Source organism: Carcharhinus amblyrhynchos, chromosome 14 (assembly GCF_965287045.1).
Source record: "Carcharhinus amblyrhynchos chromosome 14, sCarAmb.v2.hapA, whole genome shotgun sequence".
In the NCBI taxonomy this organism is placed as follows: domain Eukaryota; kingdom Metazoa; phylum Chordata; class Chondrichthyes; order Carcharhiniformes; family Carcharhinidae; genus Carcharhinus; species Carcharhinus amblyrhynchos.
The window spans coordinates 60,048,975-60,071,422 of NC_137337.1; the positions used below are offsets into that span (position 1 = coordinate 60,048,975).

General features: G+C 42.6%; 1 protein-coding gene across 1 annotated transcript in view; it reads left to right on the forward strand.

The window, feature by feature from the left end:
- The window catches only part of LOC145352714 (EH domain-containing protein 3-like), a 71,045-nt gene that overhangs the window by 29,521 nt on the left and 19,076 nt on the right, over nt 1–22,448 (forward strand). Inside the window, exon 4 of the mRNA XM_080202963.1 lies at nt 16,457–16,869. Within this exon, the coding sequence (XP_080059089.1) occupies nt 16,457–16,869 (413 nt within the window). The remainder of the gene's footprint in view (nt 1–16,456; nt 16,870–22,448) is intronic.

A 22,448-nucleotide genomic window follows, 5' to 3' on the forward strand; every position in this document is an offset into this window, starting at 1 on the left:
AATCTTGTCCTGAATGTGAGTTCTTAAAATCTGCTTTATAGGCAGATCTTAATTTCAGTGGGCTGAATTTTATGAAGGGCTTGTATTGTTAGAAAAGTTGGTCTCAAACCAACTATTTTATAAAAGGCTGCTGCACAGTGAAATTATGATTAAAGTGCCATTAACAAGCTGAGTGTGGAGCTCCTGGCCCTCAGTGGAAGGAAGTCCTGCCCTCAAGAACTGTTGATCAATCTGATTGTCAGCAGCTCTTGTAGTCCCAGCAGTACCAGAATGCAGTAGTGGGTTTTGGTGGCTAGGCGGGAGGCACAAAGTACGTAAGTGCATTAACTTCAAGTGTCCCCTCCCTCCATCCCCTCCAACAACTAGGATGAAGGTACTATATAAAAACTAATTCTTCAGAGTGCGTTGATGAGGTTGGTAGGTGCAGTTGTGAAATATAGGGTGGGACTTTCTGACCACACTTGCCCCAAGACTGGAAAAGCCCATGTGAGGTCAATGGACTTTTGCATGGTCCTCCCCCAAGGAAAGATGAGAACATTTTATCAAAAATTAGAAGACTTTTGTACAATGACTATAAGGAGGATTTGAGTCAACCCTGTATGAACTGAAGATGCACAAATAGAAGTGTGATAACAGAATCTGAGCTGGTAAATGAAACCATAGAATTCCTGCAGTGCTGAAAGAGGCCATTTGGCCCATCGCGTCTGCACCAACAACAATCCCACCCAGGCCCTATCCCTGTATCCCTACATGTTTACCTGTTAATCCTTCTAACCTATACATCCCGGGACACTAAGGAGCAATTTAACTTGGCCAATCAACCTAACCTGCACGTCTTTGGACTGTGGGAGGAAACCGGAGCACCAGAGGAAACCCACGCAGACATGAGGAGAATGTGTAAACTCCACACAGACTCAAATGCTATGAGACTTGCAGGTAGTTTTCTTTCCATTGACTATTAATGAATGGCATACAGTTCAATTTGTGGTAGATCACAATGGGGGGAGGTGAAATTCTGCATCTGGACCCTGCTCCTGACAGCAAACAGGAAATCATCAACAATTCAATAGAACTCCAAGCTCCTATCTTCATAACTTTGCATTGCCTCCTTCCCTTCCTGTTCTCTGCTGAAGATCTTCAGGCCAAAACATGCAAAGAAAGGGAAGTAAATTGAAGGCATTATTCTGGCCTTTCTCTCATTTTTGCCCAAAATCCAACCTCCCTTTCCTTTTTAAGGTCCTTGATAACATTCTTGCCACTCAACTCTGTGTCCATATTTCTTGAAACTCCCTTTTCACTGTCCCTTCAATCTGGCTTCTGTCCATGCCACAGCATGGAGGTTACCTTGGCTAAGGTCAGAGGTATCTTCCTCTGTGACCATGGTATACTACTCCTCCTTGTTCTCCAAATTTTCTGCACCATTTGACATGGTTGGTTACATTATTCTCTTCCTGATCTTTTTTCCCTTGCCTATTTTCATGGAATGCCCTTGCATGGATGCCACTTCTATTGTGTTAAATTCCTACACTCAGTTTCTTGTAACTGACTACATTTCCAAAATATTTTATTGGTTTTAAGTTGTTTTGGGACCCTTGGAGGGTACGGGAGGTGCTGTATCATTTAAGTTCTGTTGAGCCAAGAATCTCAAATGAAAAAGCAGAAGAAATGAATTTAATATCAAAAATAGATACAATTCTTTCCATTAAAAACGGTATATGTTGGATTCTATTGCCTGGTAGTCTTCTGTCATAGAAGAATCATAAAAGGATTCCTACAGTGCATTCGGTGATTGAGCCTGCACCGAGAACAACCCTACCCAGGCTCTATCCCTGTAATGCCACATATTTACCAGGTTAATTCCCCTCTGACGCTAAGGGGCAATTTAGCATAGCCATTCCACCTAATCTGCACATCTTTGGTCTGTGGGGGGAAAGCTGGAGTACCTGGAAAAAACCCATGCAGACACAGGGAGAACATGCAAACTCCACACAGACAATGACCCAAGGCCGGAGTTGAACCCGGGTCCCTGGCGCTGAGGCAGCAGTGCCAACCACTGTGCCAATGTGCCACCAAAGATCCTTGGAACCGAAGAAGGTGCTGAATTTTAGATTGGGGATTGAAATACCAGCAAGATACAACCATGAGCCAAGTGTCTTTTCCTGTTGGTTAAAATTTCTCATCCTCGACTTGAAAAAAGTCCTATAGTGCAGAAGAGGACATTAGGCCTATCATGTTTGCACCAACTCTGACAGAATATCTCATCCAGGCCCTCTCCCTGACATTATCGCCATGACCCCATACATTTCCCATGGCTAATCCCCCTAACCTACACATCTTGAGACATTAAAGGGCAATTTAGCATGACCAATCTATCATTTACCTCTTTGGGCTATGGGAGGAAACCAGAGCACCAGTGGAAACCCACATAGTCACGGGAGAATGTACAAACTCCACACAGACAGTCACCCAAAGCCAGAATAAAACCTGGGTCGCTTGTCCTGTGGGGCAGCTGTACTAACCACTGTGCCATGTGCTGCCCTAGGGTAACATGGACAAACCTGCAAGATAGGCAGTGTCCATCCAGTGATGAAGCCAAAGCCAATCATGATCAATTGTCCAAATCTCTTTGAATTAAAAATTGTAGAAGTTGAAACTGCTTTCGGGTTTTCACATCTGATTGAATCTGTCAAATGAGGAAGTGTGCAGTACAATCTTAACTTATCTTGTTGCTGATGGTGTAAATTTAAATATGCATAAACTGTGCCAAGCCACCTGCAATCTGTGTATTGTATTGACTTATTAACAGACGACTTTTTTTGCAACATTGCTAGCTCTTGTTAACCACACATAGGGAACACTCAAGCAGTCATTAGTGAGGAAATCTCTTCCTTCCCTGTTACTCAATTTCTCAGTCGCCATTGGAACTTCCTTTTGCCTGACATATTTGGTTCAAAGAATGGATATTGCCAAGTTGTGATCTCTTCCCAACCTGGCAGGAAAGAAGAGTCCCATGCAGATCCACAGAGCCAGCCCTCGTGTTCATGCTTGCTGCTTTTGAAGAGATCCGTAGGGGAGTGACAGCCTGGACCTGAGGCAGTATTATGGTGTGGTGAGAAATGATATCCTCTCCTCCCCATTTCCACCATTCCAAATCCATAACGTTTGTGTGGTCAGTCTTACGTGAGTCATCCATTAAACTGAAGGTGTTACAAATATTCCAGTAACAGTTTGTGTGTCCAACTTTACTGTTCATAGTTTGTAATAAATTATAAATATGTGTGCATAATGGGCTTTCACAGAGAGTGGGAATATCTGGTTGTGCCGACCGGAGACTGGAAATTCCCACCCATGGTCAACAGACCTTTAAATGGTCCATCAAATTTTCTGTCCCACTTGCTGAGATTCCCATGATGGGCGGGACTGGAAAATCTACCCTCAAGTGTTAACCCATTATTATCACCTGGTTTTTAATTGTAAAGTTGTTTTTCATAGTTGGCTCATTTGTTGTGTGTTCACAAATCTGCTTAATCGCCTTGAAACAACTTTCTCAACTAAACCATGTTACTGAGATGACCAGTGGCATTTGAATTACCTTTAAGGAAAGTAACATACCTGTGACTTCCACGCGTATTGGTGGCAAGTTTTTACCCGCTAAACTTTTGAATCGCGTGTCTGAATTCTCCAACAATGCCTGGTTCTCTCCGTCTTGATCTGTCTGCTTCTCTTATTCGCCCTCTTAACTCTGCACAATTCTACCCTTCCAGAATTGGGCTGTGTCTGGGTATGTATCTTTGTTGTATAAAACAAGTTTCCAGAATTTGTGGGTGCACAAGCAGTATATTGTGTAATGTATTGGCTTACCTGCCTCATCTATGTATGAACAATACCAGTAATTAAGTAAGGCTTAAGCAACACAGGGAATGTTTTTAATAGTCCTGTTAGAGTTCTTGATCAACAAAAATATCCAGTGGACAGGATTCTTATTTAAATGCCAAGCGATTGTATTACTCAAATTTATTATATTGTAATAAGTAATTGTTCTGCTTGATTAACATAATTTATTACAGGACACCAGCAAACTGAACAATAACTTGTGCTTGTTTTGCATAAGCAACCGTTTTCCTTCCTGTGCTATAATTCACTGTTTCTTTGCATGATGGTTTTTGGCAAGTGGGGAGGGGGATTATTTATTGGACAGCTTGCTGGCTTCTCACTGGTTTATAAACTGCTAAGACTGGATTTGTGGATATGCATGATTTTTACATGGCTAATATATATATCCACTAACATGGCAAATGTTTATTTGGGCTAACGGAGAAATGTGCTCACACAGGAACAGGCTCAATAGGTTGTCAAAATTGGAAAATCTGCTTAAGCACTCCCTTTACGAATACTCAAAAATAAAAGGCCATTGGGCCCAATAAATTCACCCCATCCATATACAATGCAGCCAAGCAGAGCAAATAATTCAACTGTCAAATCAATTCCACTCTGACTTCTTAAAGCTCCAGGAGAACCATGTAATTGATGTCTCCTCACAGTTATATCTACCACACTCCTTGGCTTGTACGACCAGAAGAGCCCGCTTCATTCAGGATCCTTTTACATTCCTCTTCAAAAAATTGCAGTTCACCTATGCTTACCACAAATTTAGGAATTACGTTCAAAGGGTGATCTTGAGCAAAATAATACCTCTCTGTCTACAAATTTTATATTTTGTCTACAACAGATTATTGTCTAGATTTAAACAAAGCTGTTACTAGTCATGTATTCCAGGAAAAGGCTTAGAACCATCCACGTTGTGATCTATTTGCAGAGTTAGTCAAAGGGTCACTCTCATGCTCAAAAGTTTATAAATGTAAGATCTCAACATTCGACTTGCTCTTAATAATGAATGTAGTTCCATACAGGTATGTCTGCCGTTCAAGACTATGCATGAACATCACTGTATGAAGAAGATTTGGTATTTTACACTCACTTTTCTCATAAATTCTTTTCATCGGATGGTTTTGATGGACCAAATTTTACAGGGGTGGACATCTCTGTGTGCCCTTTTAGACTTGTTTGCGCATGCTTTGGTTTTTAACGTCTTTTGACCTCAAAGTTGCTGAAAATACATTGTAAGGACAATGGGGAGTAATGGTCTTTGTAAACATTGTGATAGACAATGTATGTCCTTAATCAATGAATGAAAGGATTGAGAAGTAGCAAGAACTGAGAAAAACAGCAAATTATATGGTGTTCAATCAAGAGATAGGGAAAATGGATAGAGATCAAAAAAGAAACACAATTTAAAATTTGACCTTTTTAATATTGTAGCAATTCAATCAGAAAAAATGAAACTTAGCATCTGATCAAGGGACATTGAACGGCAGTCATTATCAATTATAACAATTAAAAGAGTACTTGCATTTTTAATTAGTAGACTGAGTTTTGAGAGTTTAATGAACAATTAATACACAACTTCATGAAAGTCATGAGGCTGTTAAGAGTCAAGCTGTTAAGAGCGATCAGGCCTTACCACTTACAGTGGTTCACAACTCACGGATAATCTCTTCCTCACTACGAGTTGCTCGCTGGTTTATGCACTAACAGCCGATGTTGTTCACATATGTATTCATTTGGTGAATTTGGACAAATATGTTACGTGTATTCTTATGTGTCCAAGATTCCTTCCTGCAAAGTGAGATAGATCATGCAGCCTATAAATTTGAAAACTTTTATTTAATGACAAATTGGACGGTGTTCAAGTGGAATTATTCATACCTGAAAACATACTGTAACAGTAATATTCCACTGCAGGAAGCAAAATAATTGAATCTTGATATCCTGGGTACAGTAATCTAATAGTACTTTCTTATCATATCTTCTGGTATCGATTCACTGATTCCTAACAGTAATTTTGAATAGCTGAAGAGCATTTGGTTCTCTGACTTGATGGGATCCTCTGTACACAGAGACTGCTGTCTCAATAGGGAAAATCATAGAAATCCAACAGTGCAGAAGGAGGCTATTCGGCCCATCAAGTCTGCACCGACAACAATCCCACTCATGCCCTATCCCCGCATATTTACCCTGCCAATCCCTCTAACCTACACATTTTGGGACACTAAGGGGCAATTTAGCATGGCCAATACACCTAACCCGCACATCTTTGGACTGTGGGAGGAAACTGGAGCACCTGGGGGAAACCCACGCAGATGTAGGGAGAACATGCAAATTCCACACAATCACCCAAGCCAGAAATCAAACCCAGGTCCTTGGAGCTGTGAGGAAGCAGTGCTTCCCACCCTGCTGCCCAGTTGCATCATTATCTAAACCTCAATTTTGCTCATTTAAATTTGTTTCATTTTCTTGCTTGTCTGAGTAAAGCATCAGGTTCTGAATTCTGAAACATAACAAAACACTCAATGCTGGGCATCTGAAATAATAGAAACTATTTTAAACACCTGGCAGATCAGGCAGCATCTGTAAAGAGATGAAAACAATTAATATTTCAGGTCAATAACCTTTTCGTTGGTTGGCTTTTTCGTTGGATGGATTCTGGTTGTGCTCTCGGCCAATATACAGTTAGTTTCTCTTTTCTCTGAGTAATGTGTCCTAATGCCATACTGATTTTGTGTTATGGTTCAGGTTAGAAACTCCAAAGTGTTTTATGAAGCCCGTCTGAATCACAAGTTTTACATTTTGAATTTAACTAGGATAAGCATGAGATGCTTCACTTTAGGTGTGATTTACATGACCTGGGAGGGAGCTTTTATCAAACAAAGTTTACCTAATATAGCTAATATGTAGTAAAAAAATTTTATCAGTTACAAACAAGAAATAAAACCAGCACTATAGTATATAACCATTAATGAATATCTCTAATGTATTCCAATTAAAACCAAAGCCCACAGACAACAAAAAACCTTTTTCACAGGTTTAACGCAGCACAAATTTAATGCTCACTTGATACTGGGATCAGGGCCATTAGTTGAATTCTGCAGTTCCATGCTCTTGAATCCAATTTCAGAACAGTTTGAAGACAAGACAGCTTTCCAAAGCACAAGAGAGACTCTTGGTCCAGCAGCAGAACCACCACCGCACGCACCACACACACACACACACACACACACACACACACACACACACACACACACACCCCCCCCCCCCCCCCCCCATTGAATAGCAGAATTTCCCAAAACCAGGGAAAGAGAGAAGGAACACTGCTTTCTGTTTGATGTCCACCCCCCGCCCCCCAAACTGAAACTCAAACCCACAGCTCAGAACTGAAAATGAAAAAAACGTCTTCTTGTCACCTGACTTGCCAACCAGTTCTTTTCCCCTCTAACAATGCAGAGTTATAAAACAAAAAGCCCAAAGTAAAGGCAAACAACCCTGCTTAAGTAGCAGTAAAAGGGTGTCTAGTAGCCAGCTAGCAACAGTAACATAACTTGCGTGCTAAGAAACTACTGAAGCTTTGAGCTGCAGAAATCATGGTTTTTTTTTAGAAAAACTTTTCTTAAAGCGACACTAATGTCACACTTGCAACTAAACTTTGGAACTTTTGTATTTCAAGATAGCCTCAGCAGACTTCCACCTTGGTTTTCTGTCCTGCCTTGCCATAGTTTTTGTATATGTGAAGGGTAACTTTGGAATAATGTCACATTGCATACTGTAAATATGGTCTTCCTCATTCTTTTTAGTTTACTTTTTTTAATCTCCAAATTTATTATTAGTGTGTGTTAAAATAACTTGAAGTTTGTTCCCTTGTTCCATTTCAAAAAAAGCTATTTTAAAAGTTCTAAAAATGCTATCGGTTTAGAAATTATAGAAGCAGTTTCTATGTGACCATCTCCATTCCACTCTGAAATCTCTCTTCTTCTGTCCCTGCGGATTTAACAGTTTACTATCTAGTCATGCCTAGTCCAGTAAAGGTAGGTCCTGTTCATAATTTTTAAAACAAATTTAATTACATGTGGCATCTTCTGGAACTAACTTAAGTTGGAAAATGAAATACCGCAAACCTGGTCATTTATCTTGATCTGTAGATTCAAAATTCCACACTGTCTCAAAAGGACACATTCCAGATGGCGGTGTCACCATCCATGTCATGAAACCATTCAAAAGGTGTTTCCTGACTTGAATGGATCATTTTGAAATCAAGATGGTGATTGTCTCAAGCCACCAGAGTACATTCTGCAAACACTGACCCAAGTTATGGCTGATCAACTCGGCCCAAGACTATATTTGGAAGGGAACAGTATGAAACCTCATGGTAAGGCAGCCATTTCGGTCTCCCCATTTAATCTTTAAGTTGTGGATTACAGGGTTCTAAGGAATGTGTAGGAACAGAGAGATCCTGGGGTTCATATCCACAGATCTCTGAAGGTTGCCAATCAAATGGATAGAGCCATAAAGAAGGCCTATAGTGTGTTAGCATTTATTAACGGAGTTTGAGTTTAAGAGCCGTGGAGTTATGCTGCAACTGTATAGGACCTTGGTGAGACCACATTTGGAATATTGTGTGCAGTTCTGGTCATCTCATTATAGGAAGGATGTGGAAGCATTGGAGAGAGTGCAGAGGGGATTTACCAGGATGCTGCCTGGTTTGGAGGGTAGTTCTTATGAGTAAAGATTTGAGGGAGCTGGGCCTTTTCTCTTTAGAGTGGAGGAGGATGAGAGGCGACTTAATGGAAGTGTATAAGATGATGAGGGGGTTAGATAGAGTGGACATTCAGAGACTATTTCCTTGGGTGGATGTTGCTGTTACTAGGGGGCATAACTATAAGGTTCATGGTGGGAGATATAGGAGGGATGTCCAAGGTAGGTTCGTTACTCAGTGTGGTTGGGGTGTGGAATGGACTGCCTACTGTGGTAGTGGAATTAGACACTTTAGAAGCTTTCAAGCAGTTATTGGATAGGCACATGGAGCACATCAGAATGATGGGGAGTGGGATAGTTTGATCTTTGTTTCGGACAAAGCTTGGCACAACTTCGAGGGCCAAAGGGCCTGCACTGTGCTGTACTGTTCTATTTTCTATGCACTTATCGTAACAAGAAGAGAAATAACAGCGCAGCAACGCCGATGCCTTAAGAACTGGAAATGGTAACATGATGAAGTCCCCAAGCCTGATCTTTTTCAAGCCCATCAATACAGCAACCTGACCTGGTGACAAAACTACAAGTCGACTGACTTTGAGACTTGCAGAAAGTCCATCTCTTTGAGAGAATTCAGCAACAACTCTGTGTGACTGAGGCTATTGAATTCATTTCAGGAGTGAAAATGCCTTTTTTAGGTTAATGCATGAATGAACAATTGTTTTTGATTAAACCCATGAAAAACTTGCTGGTGATCAAATTATCCATAGATTTGAGGGTTAAGAAGCATATTTATCTTCCTATTCAAAAAGCAGACTGATTGTAGAGAGTAAGGAAGGAAACAGAGGTTTCAATAGTTCTGTAGCATTTGGACCTGCTTCCCCCAACTTGAGAAATCCATTTGATGTGCATATGGGCGGGAATTTTCCCATCCCACCAGCCGAGGAATCACAGCAGGCAGGATATGGACCGTGCAAAGGTCTGTTGAGCGTGGCCAAAAAAATCCCATCTGTGGTGAATGTTCGTGGAGCCCTTCTGGCAAACAAAATTCTGGAACTACCAGAAGGGCCTGCATCTTATTTCCTCTTAATATCTTTTGAAGAGAAAAGCCATTTGACATACATACCCATCTATTCTATAATAGTATTATCCATGAATGTGAAGGCTCAGAATCAAAGTATATTTGATTACTTACAGCCTTTGTTCATAACTGCTTGCTGCTTTTCATATTGAACAGTTTTCCTTGTGAAAAGTAGGCTGCTATTTGTAGCATAGAGTTTTGAACTAGTGCATTTTACTGGTTGGGTTAGAATACTATCTATATTATCCAATTCTGAGAAGATATTAAGGCGTTGCAGAAAATGCAGAAGAGATTACCAGGATAATAGCAGGGCTGAGGATCATCAGTTACATGGAGAGACTAGAACAGCTGAAATTCTCTTTGGAGCAGCACAGGTTGAAGGGAGTTTTGATAAATGTTCAAAATAATGATGGATTTTGACAGAATTGATAAGTGACGAGCTGTTTCTATTGTCAGGGCAGCTGATAACCAAGGGGCGTACATTTAAGATAATTGGCAACAAAATCTTAGGGAAGAGGGCAAGCACTTGTTTTTTTGTGCAGTAAGTCATGACCTGGAATGCATTGCTTGAGAGGTGGGAACAGATTCAGTAATAACTCTTAAGTTCGGTAACTTTGAAAAGGCAATCAGATTTATGCTTGAGAAAGAAAAAAAGTGGAGGGCTTTGGGAAAAGAGTAATAGAATGGAATGAATTGGATACCTCTTTCAAAGAACCAGCAATGGCATGATGGACCAAATAGATGCTTTTGGTGCTGAAAGATTTAATGACTTGCAGCCTGAATTTTACAGTTGGTACAGAGGAAAACTATTAGATGGATATGATTTTACCAAGTTATTTTATTCACTTAACCATTCAATTCTTATAAGAGTGGAAGTTGTTACCACATGGAGTGTTAGAAGCAAATTACATAAATATATTTGAAGGGAAATAAGGTAAAGCATGAGGGAGAAGGGATTAGAAATGGTGTCAGATAACGCAGTGGGAGGAGGATTGTACGGAGCATAAATATTGGGTTGAATAACTTGCATATACTGTGAACATTGTGCAAGAAGCTATGTGAAGCATAATGGTTGGCACTTTGGTACAGTAGTTAGCACTGCTACCTCACCAGTGCCAGGGACCTGGGTTCGATTCTGGCTTTAGGTGACTGTGGGTTTCCACTGAGGGATCTGGTTTCCTACCACAGTCCAAGAATTAGTAGGTTAGGTGAATTAGCCATAGTTTAAAATGCATAGGGTTACAGAAATGGGGTGGGGGGTGGACTGGTTTAAGATGCCCTTTCAAGGATTCATTACAGATTTGATGGGCCGAATGGCCTCTTTCTGCACTGTAGTGATTCTATGACAATGGCCAGAAAACCCATCAGCTGCAAGCATCATACAAAGAAGCATCAGTTGTGCTTCAGCCACCCCATAAAGTGACCTTGAAGATGTTGAATGGGTGAATTGTGGGCAGCCGGATGACCTGTATATATCAGCACTGTCCTTGGTTACATGGTGAGCTGTATATTCCAAATAATTTTGGGTCTTCGTTGAGGAATCTAAAATTCATCTGATTATGTTCCGGATCTAGTTATGGAACAACCCACAGCAGATCTTTTTTTGTACTGGAAAGGGCCAAGAGATGAGCTTGTGTTTTCAGTTCTTTCGAATATACTCAACTCCTTTTTAACATGATGTGCAACTGTCAGAGTTGTTCTGGAGAGGACAACGTACAGTATATAACTTGTGCTTTCTTAAAGTGCCGTTGTTTGATCTGAGTTCAGTCAGTAGAATGGCATCTCTGTTATATCCCTGTTTATGCCGATTGATAATTGAAGAATGGTCAGCTTATATATGCTATGGGTGGCTCGGTAACACATGGGCTGCATAGTAGCACAGTGGTTAACACTGCTGCTTCACAGCTCCAGGGACCTGGGTTCGATTCCCGGCTTGAATCACTGTCTGTGTGGAGTTTGCACATTCTCCTCGTGACTGTGTGGGTTTCCTCTGGGTGCTCCAGTTTCCTCCCACAGTCAAAAGATGTGCGGGTTAGGTTGATTGACCATGCTAAAAAAAAATTGCCCTTAGTGTTCTGAGAAGTGTAGGTTAGAGGGATTAGTGGGTAAGAACATAAGAACATAAGAACATAAGAAATAGGAGCAGGAGTAGGCCATCCAGCCCTTCGAGCCTGCCCCGCCATTCAATAAGATCATGGCTGATCTGTCGCTGCTCAGTTCCACTTTCCCGCCCTCTCCCCATAACCCTTAATCCCCTCTCCTATCAAAAACCCATCAACCCGCGTCTTAAAAATATTTAGCGAGGCAGCCTCCACCACTTCAACGGGCAGAGAATTCCAGAGATTCACCACCCTTTGAGTGAAGAAGTTCCTCCTCAACTCCGTTCTAAACCGCCCCCCTTTTATCTTGAGGCTGTGCCCCCTAGTCCTATTGTCTTTTTTGAGCGGGAAGAGTCTTTCCACCTCTATCCTATCCATCCCATTCATCATCTTATACGTCTCAATGAGATCTCCTCTCATTCTTCTAAACTCCGACGAGTACAAGCCCAGTTTATTCAGCCTCTCCTCATAGCTCAACCCCCTCAACTCCGGTATCAGCCTAGTAAACCTCCTCTGCACTCCCTCCAAGGCCAAAATATCTTTGCGCAGGTGCGGCGCCCAAAAATGCACACAGTACTCCAGCTGCGGCCTCACCAATGCCCTATACAGCTGCAGCAAGACCTCCCTACTTTTATATTCAATCCCCTTCGCTATGAAGGCCAGCATCCCATTCGCCTTCCTGACCACCTGCTGTACCTGCAAGCTGGGTTTTTGCGACTCATGCACAAGGACCCCGAGGTCCCTCTGCACCGTCGCCTGCTGCAGTTTTTCGCCTCGTAAGTAATAGTCCTTCCTACCATTTTTCCTACCAAAGTGGACCACCTCACACTTGCCAACATTAAATTCCATTTGCCATTTCCTGGCCCATTCGCCCAGCCTATCTAGATCCTTCTGCAGACTCTCCACACCCTCTGCACAATTTGCCATTCCCCCAATCTTGGTGTCATCAGCAAATTTCGACACCCTGCACTCGGTTCCCTCCTCCAGATCATCTGTATAAATGGTAAAAAGCTGAGGCCCCAGCACCGACCCCTGGGGCACTCCACTAGTCACCATCCGCCAATCCGAATAGCACCCGTTGACCCCCACTCTCTGTCTCCTATTTGACAACCAATCCTCTATCCACGCTAACACCCTACCCCCAACTCCATGTCCCTCGACCTTCTGCAATAACCTCTTGTGAGGCACTTTGTCAAACGCTTTCTGAAAATCTAGAAAGACCACATCCACCGGCTCTCCTCTATCCACCGCCCTAGACACATCCTCATAGAACTCCAGTAAATTTGTCAGACACGACTTCCCTTTAATGAAACCGTGCTGTGTCTGCTCTATCAAGCAATTCCCTTCAAGATGCCTCGCAATTTCCTCCTTAATGACAGATTCTAACATTTTACCTACAACAGACGTTAAACTAACCGGCCTATAATTCCCCGCCTTTTGCCTGGCACCCTTCTTAAACAACGGCGTAACATTAGCCGTTTTCCAATCATCCGGCACTTCCCCGGAATCCAGCGACGTTTGGAAAATAACCACCAAGGCATCCACTATCACCTCCGCCATTTCTTTCAGAACCCTCGGATGCATTCCATCCGGTCCTGGGGACTTGTCCACAATCAGCCCCTCCAGTCTGTCGAGCACCGCCTTTCTAGTAACAGTAATGTCATTAAGACCCTCCAGTCCTACCACCTTTCTATCGCTAACACCCGGCAAATTATTCACGTCCTCCTCCGTGAAGACAGAAACAAAAAAGTTATTCAATACCTTAGCCATATCCCCATCCCCTACCACTAGGTCCCCTTTCTCATCCTCTAAAGGACCAACATTCACCCTAGCCAGCCTCTTCCTTTTTATATATTTATAAAAACTCTTGCTATCCTTTTTTATATTAAGCGCTAGCCCAGCTTCATAGTTTCTCCTACCCTTCCTTATCAACTTCTTTGTCAATCTTTGTTGACATTTAAACCTCTCCCAATCCTCTTCTCGCCCACTACTCTTAGCTACTCTAAATTCCTCCGCTTTTAGTTTAACACTTTCCTTCACCTCCTTTGTTATCCACGGCTTATTACCTCTCCTCCTACTATCCTTTTTGACCATCGGAATAAATTTCCGTTGAGCACCAAGAAAGATCTCCTTAAAGATCCTCCACTGCTCCTCAGCAGACCTTCCCTCCAACGCGCTCTCCCAGTCCACATTCGCCAATTCTTCTCTCATCCTACCGTATTTCCCTCTATTCAAACAAAGGACGCGTGTCCGGGAACCCACTTTCTCCTCCTCCATCTGCACCAGAAACTCCACCATACAATGATCACTCTCCCCAAGAGGATCCTTCACCACAAGGTCCCTAATTCTACCCGCTTCATTACATAGCACCAGATCCAAGATAGCTCGCTCCCTCGTTGGCTCCAACACACACTGTTCGAGGAAGCTACCCCGGCAGCATTCCAAGAACTCTTCCTCGAGCCCCCCACGTCCAACATGGGTCGACCAATCAATATGCAGATTGAAATCCCCCATAACTACGGCCGTCCCATTCCTGCACGCCGCACTTATTTGCGCGTTAACAGCCCGCCCCATCTCCAGATCATTATTCGGGGGCCTATAGACGACACCCACCAGCGTCTTCCTCCCTTTGCTGTTCCTAATCTCCACCCACAACGATTCCACCCTCTGCTCCTTGGCTCCAATATCATCCCTTGCTACCACCGTGATGCTATCCTTAATCAGCAGAGCTACGCCCCCCCCTTTTCCCTCCTGTCTATCCTTCCTAAACACTTGATAGCCCTGTACATTCAGCTCCCAGTCCCTGTCACCCTGCAGCCACGTCTCTGTAATGGCCACCAGATCGTATCCATTTGTGTCGATCTGCGCCATCAGCTCATCCACTTTATTCCGAATGCTTCGTGCATTCAGATAAAGTGCTTTCATCCCAGCCTTCACCTGGACCCTATTTGCCGCAACGCCACCAACTATACTCACGCCCCCTACTCCCTATATTATTGGGACATCCTCGGCCTCTTCCCTTACATGTACACTCTCCTTAACTTTAGACCTCGTAAGGTCACCTACCCTCACACCCTCCCCCCCCCCCCCCCCCCTAATTAGTTTAAAGCCCTGTCTACAGTCCTCTTTACTCGATTCGCCAGCACTCTGGTCCCAGCACGGTTCAGACCAACCCCATCCCTCCCGAACAGGTCCCACCTACCCCAATACTGGTGCCAATGCCCCATAAATTCAAACCCATTCCTCCCACACCAATCCCTGAGCCACCCATTCACTTCCTTAATCCTGTCAACCCTACGCCCATCTGCACACGGTTCAGGCAGTAGCCCAGAGATAACCACCTTGTCGGTTCTACTTTTTAATTCCATTCCAAGCTTATCATACTCCCTCCCCAGATCCTCAGTCTGCATTTTGCTTACGTCGCCGGTACCCACATGTACCACAACGACCGGATTCTCACCCTCCCACTCCAGGTTCCTCTGCAGCCCAGCTGCGACATCCCGTACCCGAGCACCAGGCAGACAACACACCCTTCTGTGCACTTTGTCATTGTGACAAAGGACAGTGTCAATACCCTTCACCCCACTATCCCCAATAACTACTACGTTCCTTTTCCTTTTCTCTTTGCCTATGTCCTGCTGCAGCACTGTACCGTGTGCAGCTTGCTCACCAACCTCACCTGCCTCGTTCTCGTCCAACTTGGAAGCAAGAACCTCAAACCTGTTATGCAGATTAAGAGGCTGAGGCCTCCGCTCCTCACCCCCCTTCCTCTTCCCAGTAGCCCCCTCTTGTCCCTGACCCTTAGAGTTAGCCAGTCTAGGGGGGGTGGATGTCACTTGCACCCCATTGACAATGGCACCCTCTCTCCCCTTGATGAGCCTCAGTGTCTGTAGCTCAGAGGCCAGCTCATTTACCCTGAGCTGGAGCTCCTCCAGCAACCTGCACTTACTGCAGACATGGTCACTGGGATGAACCCTAGGGTCCACCAGTTCCCACATCATACAGAAACCACACATCACATGCCCCTCCATTATTTACTGTAGTAGTTTTGAAAAAATTTTTTTTTTTTTTGTTTTTCAAACGAACTCACCTGGCCTTTTCTCTTTCCAGCCCTTTTTGATATTAAGCCCTAGTAGCTCACTCTGCTTCCCTCTCACTCCGCTGCCCGCTCAGACGCTGACCGCTGTCTACACCAGGCCTCCTTTTAAACCTGGTGCTGATTTAAATCTGATGGCCCACAACTGCCTGCTAACCACTCCCTCAGAATTCTTAAAGCAGTAAATACAATAAATAAATGCTTTAAACAGTTCTACAAAGAAAAAGTAAACATGTAGGGATATGGAGGTAGGGCTTGGGTGGGATTGTGGTTGGTGCAGACTCGATGGGCCGAATGGCCTCTTTCTGTACGTTAGGGTTTGTTTCTTTTTATATCTTATATGTACCTGGCCTCTTTGTTATACACAATTGGGACTCTAATGAGCAGGTGTGATGATGATCCTTCTCCAGTTGAAGGAAAAGGAACTGAAGATATGATCAACCACTCTCTTTTTAGTTAACTTAGGATGTATTGCCAGTCAGGATATTAACACTAGTTCTGAAGGTCTTTAATGTTTTGGGGGTTCACTGATCAGCTGTTCGATGTTTTCTCTAGGTGAAAAAATTAGTTAACTTATCTTCTATCTGCATTTTTTAGGCTATGACTTTTCGGAAGTCTTGCGATGGTTTGCTGAAAGAGTTGATCGTATCATCCTGTTGTTTGATGCTCACAAGTTGGATATATCTGATGAGTTTTCCGAGGCTATCAAGGCACTAAAAGGTCAAGATGACAAAATCAGAGTCGTCTTGAACAAGGCAGACCAAGTTGATACACAGCAACTGATGAGAGTGTATGGTGCATTGATGTGGTCCCTTGGCAAAGTGATTGACACCCCAGAGGTTGTACGTGTCTACATTGGCTCCTTCTGGTCCAAACCCCTCCAGATTACAGAGAATCGGAAACTTTTTGAGTTGGAAACAGAAGACCTCTTCAGGGACATTAAGGGTTTACCTCGGAATGCTGCACTGCGCAAACTGAATGACCTCATCAAACGAGCCAGGCTTGCAAAGGTAGGCTTAAAATGATCTTCAACTTAGTTCATCACGTTATGGTAATGGTACTATCAGCCATTTACAGCAGAAGCAAAATATCACAGGTGACTGGAATCTGAAACAAATTCAGAATTCTGGGACACCTGAGAAGAGAGAAAGAGTTAACCTTTGAGAGAGAAAAGTGCTGAGTGTTTTTATTGTCAGCTATTTAGATAGTTAGCTTTCATTTGTGTGTGCTCCTGGATGGCATGTGATAGAATAATAAAGGTTCACAGTATGGAAACAGGCTCTTCGGCCCAACTTGTCCATGCCGCCCTTTTTATAAAACCCGAAACTAATCCCAATTGCCCGCATTTGGCCCATATCCCTCTATACCCATTGTACTCATGTAACTAAATGTTTGTTAAAAGATAAAATTGTACCTGCCTCTTCTACTACCTCTGGCAGTTTGTTCCAGGCACTCATCACCCTCTTTGTGAAAATGTTGCCCCTCTGGACACTTTTGTGTCTCTCTCCTCTCACCTTCAACCTATGCCGTCTAGTTTTAGACTCCCCTAACTTTGGGAAAAGATATTGACTATCTACCTTGTCTATGTCCCTCATTATTTTATAGATCTCTAAAAGGTCACCCATAAGCCTTCCATGCTCCAAAGAAAAAAGTCTCAGTCTAGTCAGCCTCTCCTTGTAACTCAATCCATCAAGTTCCAATAGCATCCTAGTAAATCTTTTCGGCACTCTCTAGTTTAATATCCTTTCTATAATAGGGTGACCAGAATTGCACACGGTATTCCAAGTGTGACCATAACAATGCCTTGTACAACTTCAACAAGATATCCCAACTCCTGTATTCATTGTTCTGACCAATGAAACCAAACATGCTGAATGCCTTCTTCACCACTCTGTCCACCTGTGATTCCACTTTCAAGGAGCTATGAACGTGTACCCTCAGATCTCTTTGTTCTGTAACTCGAAGTCCTGCCCTAGTTCAGTCTATCAAAATGCATCACCTCACGTTTGTCTAAATTAAACTCCATCTGCCATTCGTCAACTCACTGGCCCAATTGATCAAGATTCCACTGCAATTGGAGATAATCTTCCTTACTGCCCACCATGCCACCAATCTTGGTGTCACCTGCAAACTTGCCAACCATGCCTCCTACATACTCATCCAAATCATTAATATAAATGACAAATAACAGTAGGCCCAGCACTGATCCTTGAGGCACAGTGCTGGTCATAGGCCGCCAGTTTGAAAAACAACTCTGTACAGCCACCCTCTGGCTCCTGCCAAGAAGCCAATTTTGTATCCGTTTAGACACCTTACCCTTTATTCCGTGCAATTTAACTTTATGCAACAATCTACCATGCGGTACCTTGTCAAAGGCCTTGCTAAAGTCCATGTAGACAACATCAACTGCACTGCCCTCATCTACCTTCTTGGTTACCCCTTCAAAAGACTCAATCAAATTTGTGAGACATGATTTTCCACTCTGAAAGCCATTTTGACTGTCCGTAATCAGTCCTTGCATCTCTAAATGCCTGTGAATCCTGCATCTCAAAATATCTTTCAACAATTTACCCACCACATATGTGAGGCTCACTGGCCTGCAGTTCCCAGGCTTTTCCCTGCAGCCCTTTTTAAACAAAGGCACAACATTTGCCACTCTTCAATCTTCAGGCACCTCACCCATGACTATCGATGATTCAAATATCTTGGCCAGGGGACCCGCAATTTCCTCCCTAGCCTCCCAGACGTTCTGGGATATATCCCATCAGGTTCTGCAGATTTATCTACCTTAATGCGCTTTAAGGCTTCCAGCACCACCACCTCTGCAATATGTATACTCCTCAAGGCATTAATATTTATTTCCCCAAGTTCCCTAACATCCATGCTTTTCTCAACAGTAAATACTGATGAGAAATATTCATTTAGGATTGCACCCATCTCCTGTGTGTTTGCACATAGATTACCTTGTTGATACTTAAGAGCCTCTACTCTGTCTCTTGTTACTCTTTTGCCCTTTATGTATTTGTAGAAGCTCTTTGGATTCTCCTTTTCCTTATCTGCCAAAACAATTTCATGTCCCCTTTTTGCCTTCCTGATTTCTCTCTTAACTCTACTCCTGCACCCGCTATACTCTTCAAGAGATTCATTTGATCACAGCTGCCTATGCCCGTCATGTGCCTCTTTCTTCTTCTTGACCAGGGCCTTAGTATCCCGAGTCATCCAGGGTCCCCAACTTCTGCCAGCCTTGCCCTTCATTCTAAGAGGAATGTGTTTACCCTGAACCCTGGTTAACACACTTTCGAAAGCATACCACTTACCAGACGTCCGTTTTCCTTCCCACAGACTCCTCCAACTAATTTTTGAAAGTTCCTGCCTGATGGTTTCAAAATTGGCCTTGCCCCAGTTTAGAATATTTTGGGTCATGTAATGGTGGAAATTCAATGACACTCAGGTTGAATCAGAATTGAAGCCTGGTATGTAACAGTAACATTTTGAAATGTATGCATTCCCATTCCCTCCTATTTAGGTTTCATTGGTGTTGTTTTGTAAAGCTGTCCAACTTTCCCAGCTGAGGAATTTCGAAACCAGATCCTGAAGGGAAGTACCTGTAAACCCCCCCCATTCAGGTTTTTGGTATTCAGCATTTGTAGGTTACACAATCTAAAGCACTTTGGTAGCCTGTTCTTAGGCAATCCCTTGGGATTTGGGATGACTTGCTTTCACTTTGATTTGGTGGCCTCTGAAATGGCTGAGTCCAGTGTGTGATCTACTCATTGTCACATGTGGAGCAAGTATTTCTAGAAGGATTGGGTAGATGAGTTGTTTGGAAGTCTGTGCGTTCTTTCTAACACTTTGACTTTGCGGTTGCACATTCATGACAAAGTCCTTTAGTGTGTTTGGTACTCTCCCAGATAAACCTTTTTCATTTTAGTCAGTCACAAGCTAGGGACTCCCACGCCTTGGCTGGAATGTTTGATCTCTTCTGGGATGCTTTGAGGGGATCCCTTAAGCCTTTCCACAGTCCTTCTGGAGTCTCCTGCCGTGACTGAGTTCCAAATAGAGTAGCTGATTGAGAATCTGATATCAGGAATATAATTGTCGTGTCCCACCCAGTGGAGTTGGTTTTGAGTAATTAGTGCCTTGATGTTGGACAGGTTGTCTTGGGACAGGGCATTGCTGTTATACCTCCTTTCTTGCCACTTGTTTGGAGTATCTTGCGAAGACACTGCTAGTGATACTTCAGTGCTTTGACCAAGTTTCTGGAACATTTAGGGGTGTGAGGATCACTACAGCCCTATAAACCAAAACCTTTGTCTCAGTTTTGAGATGCTGGTCTTCAAATATCTTTTCCTGTAGGTAGCAGACTTGAAATGCATAAATAGTAGATGAGAATATCATTAAAGGAGTAATATTTAATATCATTAAATCATTAAGTGCTGAGCTGTGGGTCAATAAGCCGAGATTTAGGGGCCCAAATTCATGAGTTATTAAAGCGAGCTTTCAAATGAAAAAGTGATCAAAATGAAAATATGATAGAATTTAAAAGGTTGGAGTATTACTTTAATATTATAATGCCCTGCTTGATTGCATATTTTTACAGGAAACCTGACGCTAGTTCAGCCACAACTGGAGTATTATGTCCAATTTTGGACACTACATTAGGAAGGATATGAACGCTTCGTATATGGTATAGATGAGATTAATTAGAATCAGGGATGAGAAATTACAGTTATAGGAATGGAACAACAACAGCTTCTCCAGTCTTAATGCAGAATAGGCTAAGGGGCAGTTTGAAAAGATATTTAAAACCATGACAAGTTTAGACAAGTTAACAAAGAGAAACAGCTTCCATGTTTGAAGATTTAAGGTCAGATGTAACGCCAGTGAACCAGGGTGACGTGAGAGCAAACTTCGTGAACCGAGTAGTTAGATCTCAGTGCACAGACGTTGCCAATTCAAAGAGGCCTTCAAAAGGAATTGGATAAATACTTGAATGGTAAAAAATTACAAGAGTATGGGCCAAATGGTGTAGAATTGGGAACAGGAAGTGCTGCTAAAGCTAAATGATGGCAGAATAACTGGCTGACTGCTGTCTCATTTTGCTTTTGAAATTATGAAGAGTAGTATTGTGGGACTGATGTAGGGATGTTCTGTTCAGATATCTCTCTTTTTAATAGGATTATTTAACACTTAGACTGTTCTCCATATTAATGGTAAAAAGTCTGACAACACCAGGTTTTAGTCCAACCTATTTATTTGATAATATACTCACAAGCTTTTGGGGTTACCCCCTTCGTCAGGTGAATGGAGAGTTCTGGCCTCAGACAGAGCATATAAAGCACAGACAGTTTAGAGATTACTCTAATCTCTAATCTGTCTGTGCTTTATATGCTCTGTCTGAGGCCAGAACTCTCCATTCACCTGACAAAGGGGGTAACCCCGAAAGCTTGTGAGTATATTATCAAATAAATAGGTTGGACTAAAACCTGGTGTTGTCAGACTTTTTACTGTGTTTACGCCAGTCCAACGCCGGCATACCCACATCATGACTCCATATTAATGCCAGAATTTCAGCTGTCACCACTAAACACCTAGAGGAGGGGAACTTTCCCAGTCGAGTAAATTTTATGTACACACTTGATGACATTTCATTGAAGCAATATTGAAGATAAAAGCTGAGAATGCTGGCCAGGTCACAGAGCTACATCCATATAAAATCTGAGCAAAGGAATGCCAAAAGTAGAACTGACCCTGAAACCAGGTTACCATGGCATTCACCAAATCAATGCTGCTTTTCAATTCAAAGTAATTCAATGAAGTTGTGTGTTTTGCCATGATTGTCTGTCGAACTCTAACTGAAGCATTGCCAGATTGAAGAACACACTGGTATAGTATTAGTTTATCAATTATGAGGAACAGTGTGTTATGGACTTGCCAGAACCTCACTCAGGGTCAGCCTCGTTCATGAGCTGATCCCAGTTAGCTGGGTGGAATGTACTGTTAAGACGTACAAGATTCATCTGATAATTCTAATTATAGTCGTTGCTGGAACTCCCATTTGGCAAGTGCAGCAAGTCACTATTTAATAAGAGTAACACTGTTTCAAATATATACGGATTTAATATAGCGTGTAACAGTCAAACAGAAACCTTACTCATGAAATGCTGGCCTTGCTTTAGCCTAAGTTGATGGGCGTGTTATATTTATATAACTTGTATCCTGAGGATATGCTCTGCAGTCATGCTGGAAACTTTTGAACATCTTGAACTACAAGGTCACATACAAACAGTAATTTAGTGTCACATTTCCAGTGACCAGTAGATGGAGGTTTCAATGGCATTGTTTTTCTGAAATGATAAAATGTACAAACATGGGTCATTTAAATGTTGGGTTCAGGAATGTACTTTGTGTTCCACTGTACAGGCTTGAACGATGGTACTGCATTTGATTTAGAAATAAAAGCCTTAACCCTCATTTGAAACTTCTGTCCCTTTTTATCCCTTTAATTGTATGCAAGATAGTTTGTGATGCAGAATGCAAACATCACGTTTTGAAACATTTCAATTCTATTCAGGATTTCTTGGAATAA